Source organism: Polistes canadensis, unplaced genomic scaffold (assembly GCF_001313835.1).
Source record: "Polistes canadensis isolate GaletaPanama2010 unplaced genomic scaffold, ASM131383v1 scaffold_312, whole genome shotgun sequence".
In the NCBI taxonomy this organism is placed as follows: Eukaryota; Metazoa; Arthropoda; class Insecta; order Hymenoptera; family Vespidae; genus Polistes; species Polistes canadensis.
The window spans coordinates 84,085-96,590 of NW_014569859.1; the positions used below are offsets into that span (position 1 = coordinate 84,085).

Here is a 12,506-nt window from a genome sequence, read left to right on the forward strand (position 1 = left end):
GCAGATCGAATTATAAATCGAATAAGTATTCTACGCTTAGAAAAAAGTGTGTACTTTAATTTAATATGAAAATCATTAAAATCCGCTTGCTATAAATATAAAAAATATTAAAAGTATATTCATGAGAGCAAATCGCAGTTTAATGTTAACTTGTAGAAAATGTATTGTTATATCAAAAATACTAGATGCTATTTAAAAAAAATAAAGGTAACCTTAAAAAACAATAAAAAAGAAATTTTTTTCGATCATTTTTTTATTGCCATGTATAGTCAATCAAAAACAGATCAACTTTGGTTTAAAGTATTTTTTTGTCAGATTATTTCAAGTACTTGAAAAGTCTTGACTAGAGTTATATGGGACACCCTGTATATATATACATATATTATTGGTTCAAAACTTTGTTTAACGTTTGTGAACGAAAAAAAAAAGATACAATTTGTTTATATGATTTATTAATTTAATAGAAAATGAAAAAGCTATGCAATAAAGTATTCCAAGAAGATGATTGACTTAGAATATCTAAGATTAGATATTCTAATACTTAGATCGAACTTAGAATATCGAATAGGAATTCTGTATTGTTAGAATGAAATTGAACTCATAGAAATTTTCCCAGATAGCAAGTCACCCTTGCTTCCTTCCTCCCCTCTCTTCACTTCCCCCCCCCCATGGGTGGACGAAGATTTTTTTCTAGGCAGGGGTAAGAAAAAAAAAAGAAAAGAAAAGAAAAATTCACGTCGTCTAGGGATAGTTTTCAATTTGCAGGAAAATCGAATATTGGAAAGAATTATTAAAAGATAAAAACATTGAAAGAAGAAGAAAAAAAAAGAGGGAAAGCTTAATATAATAAAAATAATTTCAATAAAAGATAATTCCTAGATTAAAAAAATTCAAACGTCTGAACAGAAAAACAATTACAGAATCCTGCAACGTTAAGGTAAGTTATTTTCTTTTGTTATTTTTCTGAATAACTCAATGAATAAAGTAGTTGACTATGAAAAACACGTAACACTGATTGAAGAATAATCTATTACGGTTTTTTAATTTATAATTATTATTATAAATTATATCTTATTTATCTTAAAAATTAGATTTGCAATAAAGAAATCTAAAAAAAAAACCTTCTGCACGAGATTGAGAAATTAATGGGAAAATATTATTTAAATTAAATCAAATAATTTGTTGAAATTATTTCTATTACGAAAAAAATAAATTCCTAAAGCAAAAATTCATGCAAGTGAACAGAAAAAAGAAATACAAAATAATGCAACGTTAAGGTAAGTTATATTTTCTTCTTACCAATTTTTAGTGGGTTAGTAGTGCATGGGATTCGTGTTTAAAATAACCCAGTTTTAGAAAATAAAAACTATTATTATTTAAATGAAATTTTTTTTGCGCGGCATGACGTCACGATGATGTAGTTATGAACAGCGAGGATGAGGGGGTGGATACGAGATTGTGGTTACAACAACAACCCACCCTTTCTAATATTTCTATATGGTGTATGTACGGACAGGGGGTGGCCACGAAATAAAGGCCAACCCTCTCCCTTGGGGTATATTTTATTCTTCTATTTATGAAGTGTTTATTTTTTTTTTTTTTTTGCTAAAAAATGAAGATATTTAAATAAGTGAAAAGTATAATTTAAAAAACATAAAGAAGGATTGGGTGTGCCACTTCTTAGCACATCATGTGATCCTGTTAAAACAATCTTAATTTTTAGATAGAACTTTGAAAATTTTATTGAAAATTGAGATTTTTAACAGAAGCAAATTTCTGACATTCTTGGAATTTCAAGGAATGACGCTATTTTTTAATAATGTTTAAGAACATGTATTTATGCATAAAAATTGGTAAGAAGAAAATATAACTTATCTTAACGTTGCATTATTCTGTATTTCTTTTTTCTGTTCACTTGTTTTGATTTATGCTTTTGGAATGGTTTTTTTCGTAATAGAAACAATTTCAATAAATTATTTGATTTAGTTTTAAATATATTCTATTAGTGTTTCAATCTTATTTTTTATAATATAAAATAATTTAGGCTTACTGTACAAAATTGTACATATGACTTATGATAAATTTATGCATTATTTACGTATCTTTTTTTCTTATAAATCATATTGAATTATTTTTTTCTTTTCTTTTCTTTTTTTCTTCTCTCTGATCGTATAGAAATAATCAATGGCACGAAAGGAATCATTTGCAATGATACATATTTTTAATTAAATTATATATAAACTATATTAAATATATTTAATATTATATAGATATTGAACAAAAATTATTAACGGAACGTTTACGAAACAATAAGAAAGGAATTAGGAATTTCTTTTTTTAATTAATTATATAATAAATTAATTTTATTTTCAGTAACAACAGTTAGAAAAATATGAAACAAAATATGTATCGGTCTCCTTTTCCTTCCTTTCTTCTTTTCTTTTCTATCTCTGCTATTTTTTTCGAAGGGGAATTCGTTCATTCTGCCAGTCAATTAAAAGCAACGTAGACAAGTTAAGACGATTACAATTATCTCGAAGACATAAGAGAGAAAGAAATAATAATAATAATAATAATACGCGCACTAACAACTATCTCAATCATAAAAAAAAAAATTTTAAATTAGCTGTGCCAAAAAGGGAAGAGTCACGGAAAGAAGTGGAAAATTGGAAGGAGGAAAAATATATAAAAGACAAAAAAAAAAAAGAGAAATAAAACTGACATATGTTGACTCTAAGGGGGTGGTACGAGGGGTGGCTAGTGCGAGGGTTTTTATTTTTTCTGATAAACAATAAAGATATCGATCCAAACTAACCGGGAGTGTTTCGTTCATTCGTTCACACACACATTCGTGTTCGCTAAATTTAATAAATTATTGAAACACATTTTAACGAAAGATAAATAAAGAAAAAATAATATGGAATAATAAAGATAAATGTTATTCTTCTTCCTACTGATGTGTAATTCGATTCTATTCTAACTATGTTCATAGATATTAAATTACATTGCCTGCACTACCGTTTTCTCGAACCGTTTCTTGCTAATTCAGCACGGTTAAAAAGTCACACGCTCGTATACGGTACCACCCCTTCCTCCTCCTCTTCCTCCTCCTCTTCTTCTTCTTCTTATTCTTCTTATTCTTTTTCTTATTCTGCTGTCGAATATATATATATATGTACATACATGTACATACACGCGTATTACACATGGAATAAATGTACACCGAGTGTACTATAAGTTGCATGTGCATACAACATAATGTATATATATAATTAAGCATTCTTAAGTATCTATTCGTTGAAAATTCGTGACGGATCCACCACCCACTTCCACCCTTTATTAGTGAAACGCAAGGAAACGTAAAAGAGAGAGAGAGAGAGAGGAAACCCCAGCCCCAGCAACCCCTTTCGCACGAATTCGATTCGACGATAATAATAATAATATGTCGTTCAGCATAGCCAACATTAAGGTGACGAGACCTACGAAAAAAAAAAAGGAAAGAAAAAAAAACGAAAATTCTTCCCACCCCCTTATATCTCAATTAAAAACACCCAACATTCCTAATTTATATTTGTTTTTCAAAATCGATGAGATAACGAGGATCGATAAGAAGAAGAAGAAGAAATAGTAGGAGGAGAAGAAGTGGAAGAAGAAGAAGAAGAAGAAGAAGAAGAAGGTCGGAAATGTTGATACCTGTCTCCTCCGAGGAATACACCTTAGGATAAAACATGTCTTCCATACCGGCAGAGGGAATTCTTAAGGTGCAACAGAAATAGAGAAAAAGAGAGAGAGAGAAAGAAAATCTAGCTAAAGTATCATAGAATCCAGCTCGCAAGTACTTACTCAAATACAGGGCGAAACATAGTGGAAGAGAAAGAGAGAGAGAGAGAGAGAGAGAGAAGAAAAAAAAGTCTATGGTCTGAGCACGTAGAAAGAGAGGTGGAAAAAAGTAATCCGTGAAAAGGGTGTTCTTTAGTATAGCGTTCATTTCTTCTCTCTCTCTCTCTCTATCTCTCTATCACTCTTTCTCTCTCTGTTTTTCTCAGTTTGCGCGCGATGTTGCCGGGTCCTTGGACGCGCATGGCGGCGGTGGCGGCGGTGGTGGCGACGTTGCCGAAGGGCGTAGGGCGTCAGCGTTCTCTCGGAGATAGAAAGAGTAAGAGAGAGGAGAATAGATATATAGATAGATAGATAGAGAGAGAAAGAAAGAAAGAGTATAGAGTAGCCAGAACACGAGGAGGTGGTGGCGGAGGTGGTGGTGGAGGAGGAGGAGGAACAGGAGGGCGAGTCAGGGGTGGCGGAGCAATTAAATATGGCGTCGGTGTCTACTACTGTGGCGGGGTGTGGCGCTCGCGCATGCGCCGAACGTGCGCGTAGGCCTTGCGCAGGAGCGAAAAGGACGATAGGAGTAGCGTAGAGAGAAAAAGAGAATGAGAGAGAGAGAGAGAAAGGTTTGGATTGAGCTAAGGGTAAAGTGGGGGGTCGGGAATTGATGGTTGGTGGGGGGCCTAGGGGCCTGAGGAGCCAAGGGGACCGTCGCCGAGTGGAATGACGGGGCTCACTCCCTCTCACTCCCTCTCATTCTGTTTCTCTTTCTCTCTTTCTCTCTCTCTCTCTCCGGCGGCGTAGACATATCGGCGGGGGGTTGGTGGGGGTACAGAGAGGAGAAGGAGCCGGCCGGCAGCGAGGCAGAGAGAGAGACGACGTGCACCAAAGAGGAGTATACCCGGCTTAGCGTTCCGTGCAGTGCGTGTGCTGTCGTTCAGAGACTAGTCGTCGGTGGTTGCTGATACGATTCTAAGAGAAGAGAGAGAAGAGAAAGAAAGAGAGAGAGTGTTCTTCCTTGATCGCTCTTTTTTTTACTTCGTGCGTACGATAATATACTTTGGTCTTTTTTTACACACGCATATTGATACCAATATATATATATATATAGATATATATAGATATATCTCGGTCCGTGAGAAGTAGTAGACGCATATAAAAAGTCAACAAGTAATAAAAAAAAGAAGAAGAAGCTTTCGTATATACGAGAGAAAGAGAGATAGAGATAGATAGAGAGAGAATTTTCATTTCGAAATGACTATGGCTACCGAGACGGAAAATAACGGGCCCGAAAGTAAGGAAATAAAGGACGTTAAAGATATGAAAGAGGCATTGAAGGATGAGACGCCACCGGACAACAAGCAAGAAGAAAAGGACGCCGCTGCTAAGAAAGAGGAGGCCGGGAAAAAGGAGGAGGCTGCCGACGCCGCTGGTGGTGGTGGTGGTGGTGCCGGTGGTGGAACCGCCGCGTCCGCGGCGTCCTCGGCGCCGGCTAAACCCGTCACCGTTCACAAAACCAACTACGAGAAGGACGTTGTTTATCTATATCAATTCTTCCGTACTGCACTTTTGCCCTCGATTTCTCCCTACTGCCTCAAGGTCGAGACGTGGCTAAGACTCAATGGCATCAAATACGAGGTAAGTCCCAATTTCTCCTCCCCCACTTCCTTCTCTACCTTAATCTTTCGATATTATTTTTCTTCCTACCCCATTTACTTTTTCTAACTTGCTCATTTTAGATTTATCTCTTATTTTACCACCCTCCCCCTCCCCCCCCGTTGCCATCCATTTTTACCTTCATGCATAGGTTCTTTGTTTCTATCTTTATATATGCACACATCGTGGGAGTTGCCCTCGTCGTCGTCGTCGTCGTCGTCATCGTTGTTGAAGGACAACGGGGTTGATCACCTCGTCCGTTCTAGAACGGCTGATCGATGGATTTTACCCGCGTTAAAGCTTCTCATTCCTAGGCGTCGCGTTTCTACGGGGTAGCGCGGGACGCTGGTTCACTCCCCCTCTTCTCTTCTCTCTCTTTCTCTCTTTCTTTATCTATCTATCTCTCTTTGCCTCTCCCACTATCCCCCTCGTCGCGCCAGCTTCAAAGTCCTGCTCAACTTTGATGTTCCGAGGGAGCTACGAACTCTCTCTCACCTCACCCTCTTCATATACATATATGTTATGTAATACATATATAATATATATATATAAGTATATATGTGTATATAAACGGATCGACGGTGAGACATGATCGATAAAATCTTTTCTTATATTTTCCATTAAACTCTATCAGATTCTCTCTCAAAATTATTATTATTGTTATAAATTCGCGATTTTTAATTAATCTTATTGGATGGAGTTTATTCGTTCTTGTAATTTTTTTTCTAACGTTCCTGAAGTAGAACGCTGATGATTGGTTGTTCGTTAGGGTGGGAAGAAAAATGTCGGATATAAAAATCTCGTATTAATAATATTACTTTCATCATCATTATCATCATCATTATCATTATCATTTTATTGATATTAAGTAGACGTTTCTTAGTTCATTGGTGTATAATAATATATAATTTGTGAAAGTTAAGAGAAAATTTTTCGCTAGTTTTGATTGCCATTTTCCATTGACCAATCAACTATGCGTACGGTGCACAGATCGAACCTACCTGTACGCCTTCGGATATCCGGATAACGGGATTCGATTGTAACGGCTATGTAGTTGTAGTAGTAGTAGTAATAGTAGTAGTAGTAGTAGTATTTTATCCGGTCCACTCCTGTGTACCGCTTGATCGCAATTCTCGGGGTTGGTTGTACCTTCGCAGATTGTTCGTTTCAAAATGGCGTCGTCTCTTTACTGTCAAGCTACGAAATGTGCATCCCAATGCGTGTTCTGTGTTTCAACATTAAATCGTTTATACAATACTTGCATTACTTTTCTTTTTTTTTCTTCTTTTTTCTATTTCTCAGAGAATTATATTTTTAAGATAAATTATTGTTTAATCATAATTTTCACACACACACACACACACAGAGAATCATATTATTATTTAAGAAAAATATCTTTTTATTTTTGTATATACTTTATTCGTATATAAAAATAAAATGGAGAAAAGAAAAGTGTTGGAAACACTTTGCATAGGATGGATTTAACATCTTTCTAAATTGTTCATAAAAAATATATCTACATAAATGTATAAAAGAGAGAGAAAGAGAAAGAGAGAGAGAGGATTGTAAGCAAATACGGATAATTCGATCCGCTCATAAATTCGAGCTCGCAGTCAATTTCTAAGAGCACTGCTAAAGGAAGACGAACGAAAGCGTTCTGCGAACTCAATGATCCGTGTTATTCGATTCCACAGCTTAAATATATACATATATATATATATATATATCCTTCGAACGAATCATCACATCGTTCTAAACTTTTCAAAAAGAATCCTTGTAATTTCCGTTGGTTTAGTTTCTTCGAATATATCAACAATTCTCATTCGATTCTCCTACAAAGCTTTTTCTTTCTTCTTTTTTTTTTAGATACATTTTTTTCCCCATTGATTTACACGCCCTTAACACGTGGGATATATTTCTTCTTCTTTTTTTTACAAGATAACAAAAAAAAAAGAAGATATTTCTAGATATTTTATACAGTTTTTTTTTCTTTTTTACAAATAGTTTAACCAAACTTTCCTTTAAATGTGCTTGGGGTATTCCGAGAAAAGAAGCAGCATTATTTCTTTTTATCCTTATCTTCGATCTTTCGAAAAGAATTCGTTCGATCTACCCTCCCCCCATCCCCACCCCCTCTCTCTCTCACTCTCTTTCTCTTTCTCTCCCCATTTCTCTTTTTCTGTTCGACACACTGACGATATATACATCAGATAAACGGTCGTATACCTTGGTCCTTTGCAAAGGACCATGTTTGAGAGAGACTGAGAGAGACTGAGAGAGACTGAGAGAGACTGAGAGAGAAAGAGAGAGAGAGAGTGGATTCCTGAAGGCAAATATTTATAGAGACAAGACTTACGAACTGTTTACATCCGGACTTTCGAACGAAGCTCTGACAAGATAATGTTTCCTTTTGCCGATCATTTTAAGATAAAGATAAAGATAAAGAGAGAAAGAGAGAGAGTAAGAAGATAAATTCCTTGATAAAATTCTTCCAGAAATCGAGTAAAATTGATATTCTCCAATCAAATGGTTATACCTTCTACCACCACTTATATCTTCGACCAATCGAAATAATCTTCTTAATTCTTTTGTTTTTTTCTATTTACTTTCGTTCAAATTTCCCGCCAATTTTTACGTCCGCCGTATGAACAATAAAAAAAAAAAGAAACAATCCCTGTGGTTCCTCTCTTCTTACACGCGAAAAAGAAAAGGTGAAAGGCCCCTTTTTTTTCTTTCTACCTCAAAAAGAAAGAAAAAGAAAATGAAAGAAAGAAAGAGAGAGAACACACACACATTCCTGTGGACTTTTAAAACGGGTTTTTTTTAGCAGAGGAACGAAGAAAGTCAGGAAGAGTGAAAGAGAGAGAGAGAGAGAATGAGTGAGAGAAAAGAGTAAAGAGGGAAGGAAGCCCATTGGAGGGCTTCCAAGTTGAACAACGCAGCCAAATGCATGCCCTCCTGAGCCTTGATCCTGCGCTCTGTTTTGGTAGGGACGATGGACCCTGTACTGAAAGAGTAGGAGGATGAAGAAGAGAAAGAGAAAGAGGAGGAAGAGGAGGATGAGGAGGAGGAAGAGGAGGAAGAGGAGGAAGAGGAAAACAGGAGAAGGATGAGAGTGTATTGGAGTGAGAAGGGTGGAAGGATGTATGTTTCATAAGGGCTCTCCAAACTGGCGAGTCACAACTTCTCTCTCTCTCTCTCTCTCTCTCTCTCTCTTTCGATGAGAGAGATTCACATATATAATACATATATATATTTCTATATATATGTATATGTCAAGTTACAGACTTTTGACAAGCTACCAAACTTTTATCGTTGTCTCCCCTCTTCCTTTTTCTTTTTCTTATTTTTCGTCTACCTAATCTCTGGTAAAATATTTAAGATCGTGAAAATGAAAAACAAAATGGCGGATTATTCTGTTGGATATAGTATACGTAGAAATCAATACACTATTTTATATATATATATATATATGTGTGTGTGTGTGTGTGTGGTACGTTCTTTCGTGTTTTGCAGCGTACGTTTGCAAACAAAATGGCGATGAATCGGGGATGCTAAGCGTTCTTTATCAAAAAAAAATATAAATAAATAAATAAAATCATAAATTGAAAGTGTATTAAAGGGTTAGTTTGTTTTCAACGTAAGTATTTGAGATTATATTATATCGATCGTTAATAATAATATTCTTAGAAGGATATCGTTGACGGATGATTGATTATAAGATTAAAAATTTCAATCGTTAAATCGTGTAGTAAGATTAATAAAGAAAATATTGTATAGAGAATTAAATAAAGGGGAGAGATTAATCGATAAAAATGTTTCGAGCTTTATGATAAGCAAAAGAAACAAATATATATACCTATACATATTTGTATCGTGTGTGTGTCATCGTGCGTGCCCCATCGGAGAATAGCTTTTGTTTTACCATCTCGTTTCGTGATATTATTCCACAAAAATCATAAGTTAAAAATTACACCAAGTGTCACTACTGAAATAAATTACAAGATAAAAATATTGAATTTAGGTCATGTGGATTAAAAAAAGGGATTAAAATAAAGATAAGATCGTTGTGAGGAGGGGGGTCTATCCTTTTCTTTTCTTTTTCTGAGAAGAATGTTCATTAATATAATGTTACTGAATAAAAAATAAATAAATATCTTTTAAAAACGCGTATTAAATATTTTATATCTGGCACACTCGATATTATTTATTCGATTCGTGTCGATAAAAAAAATAAAATAAGAAAAGGTAAAAAAAAAAAAAGTCACCTATCCGTTTCGAGAGAGAACAAAAATATTATCAATGGAAAAAAAAAAAAAAGAAATACACTCATCATTGCGATGCAGTTTCTTTACTTTAGACCCAGTTAAAACTGTACGAGTAATAATACTACGGTGTACGTACGTACGTACGTACGTTCTTATCACGTTCGCGTTGCATTTATATAATTTTTCTTCTTTTTTTTGTCCCCCTTCCTCCCCTTCTCCCTTTTTTTCTTTTTTTCCTTTTTTTCCTGCAATTTATTTATATCCAAGGACATTATATTATACGCCTTCGCCCCGACGTATCGCTGACGCCTGTAAAAATGATAAGAAAAATATAAAAAGATAGAAAGAAAGAAAGAAAGAGAGATTGACTCTTCTTCTTTTTCTTTATCTTCATCTTCTTCATCTTCTTTTTCTTTTTAAGCAAAATATGTGCATCAGCAAAAGATTTCATTTAGTTTGGCTTCGTCTTCGTATTTTCCACTCACGATCATCATCGAATATTCTCTCGAGAGAGAGAATGTGCTTTTACTTATGTTACATACACACACATATATATATATATATATATGTGTGTTCTTAGCAAGTAACATTTTTGTCTTGAGAAACCTTCTTCGTCGTGTCTTCTCTTCTCCCTTTTATGACGTTCCTCGACCACTAACATCTGTTGAACATAACGCTTTTCCATCGAGAGAAGTTACAAAGAATAATAGGGTATACCACCACCTAGTGTTTCGTTTAGGTTTAGTTTAGTTTAGTTTAGTTTAGTTTAGTTTAATTTAGTTTAGTTTAGTTTAGTTTAATTTAGTTTAGTTTAGTTTAGTTTAGATCCTTTTATTCTGTCCGATTCAACTAATTCTTAGACAATCCTTTCCACATTTTTCTTTTTCTTTTTTTTTAATTTTTTTATTTTTTTTCCTAAAGTTTTATTCTTTATGGGAGAATTTATGTTTCCCTTCTTCATTTTTTTTTTTTTTTTATACTTTAACTTCGAAAAAACGCAGCCATTTTTTTTTCTTTGCTCTCCCATCTATCGTTCGTCGTTTTGAAATTATTTCTTGTTTTTTTTTTTTTTTTATTCGAATCAAATTATTTTAATATTTTAAACGATGGATAATAATTATACGATTTTAAATTTTATTCTAATTTTTTTATTGCATTTTTTTTTTTTGTTTCTTTTAAGATAATCAAATATATATATATCATTGCGTTATTTGAGACGTCCCATATTTTTATTGTTTTTCTTCTTTTTTAAAAAGGGGGAAAAAAAAAGTATAAATTGTTGGAAAGTCAGTTCGAGAAAGATTTTACGTTTTTTTTTTTTTTTTTTACGCTCTCGTTACGATATATCCTTCCGTTTTTTTTTTTTTTTGTTTCCTTCCGTGTATGACGCACCGACACGACACGAGGCCCTGCCCCCCCTTCCCATAATCCCCCCACCCCACCCACGTTGATGATTATTTACCCACAAGATTTCTCATATTTTTTTTGTTATATCTTTATTTCGTTGACGCATCACGGAAAACGATAATCGAGATATCGAATATTGCAATTGTGCGTTTCTGATTTGTTCGTTTATTCCTGATGCATAGACACACACTAATCAGATATTAAAATATTAAATAATTAATAATTGTATGTGTGTGAACCCCATTTTTTCTTTTTCTTCATCGTTCGTGAACCAACAACATTATTTTGCGTACACTACTTGCACATTTTTTTTTTTATAACTTTTCTTTTTTCTTTCACCAGGTATACGAAATAAACTTGTGAAAGATTTTTCTTTTTTCTTTTTTCTTTTTCTTTTTCTTCATCGTTTGTAAACCAACAACATTATTTTGCGTACACTACTTGCACATTTTTTTTTTAATAACTTTTTCTTTTTTCTTTTTTCTTTTTTCTTTCACCAGGTATACGAAATAAACTTGTGAAAAATTCTTTTCTTTTTTCATTTTTCTTTCGATCACAGAAATATTTTCTTTTACGTCCTTAAAAAGGAGACTCCGATCAGTTATGGGGGTGAGGGATGAGGAGTTAGGGGTAACTTTTTGTCATTTAAAAACATCGATCCCAAAGAGGAGAGAGAAGCCGATTTATTCTAGGATAGAAAATTTCTCAAGTTTTCCTATGAAACTTTTCAATAGATTCTCGACGTGGCCATTGAACGACGACGACGACGACGATGACGTTAAGAGGGGGGGGGATGGAGGAGGGAAGGAAATCGTCAAAGAAATAAGTCGAAGCTTTTAAAAGGGTTCCATGAAAAAAAAGAAAAAAAAAAAAAGAAAAAAAAAAGAATTGGAGAACTCTCACGTTCTCGTTGTATTTCAAAAATTCTTTTTTCTAACTTCGTTAAAAATATTATTAGCAATTTTTTTGTCAGTTAACTCGAAAATACGGTTGATTATATTATTTTGTTTGTTATATACATTTCTAATATTTACATATCGGTATCGAGTCTTATAATAATCGATATAATTTTGTATTTATCGATAAATCGTACGAACAACAATAACGAGAAAAATAATAATAGAAAAATCAAGTGTACTTTCCCCCTACCCCCATAGTCACCAAATCAAAAACACAATTTTATTTATTTGTGATATTTGATTAACTCCCATATATATGATTTTTTTTTTTTTAATTTATTGTTTCGTTATAATTATATATCGTTTGATGGTGATTAAATATATATTTCTAAAGAAAAATGAAAAATTTGTTAAACCGCGTTATTGATACAAATTGTTAATAAAAAAAAAA

The 12,506-nt window shown here is 33.7% G+C and overlaps 1 protein-coding gene across 2 annotated transcripts in view; it reads left to right on the forward strand.

The window, feature by feature from the left end:
* Positions 1–4,680: 4,680 nt before the first annotated feature.
* Positions 4,681–12,506, forward strand: part of LOC106791482 (failed axon connections) — a 66,215-nt gene continuing 58,389 nt past the window's right edge. For both annotated transcript variants that reach the window (XM_014757128.1, XM_014757129.1), the window contains exon 1: positions 4,681–5,463. In XM_014757128.1, coding sequence (XP_014612614.1) covers positions 5,080–5,463 — 384 coding nt within the window. In that variant the 5' untranslated portion in view covers positions 4,681–5,079. The remainder of the gene's footprint in view (positions 5,464–12,506) is intronic.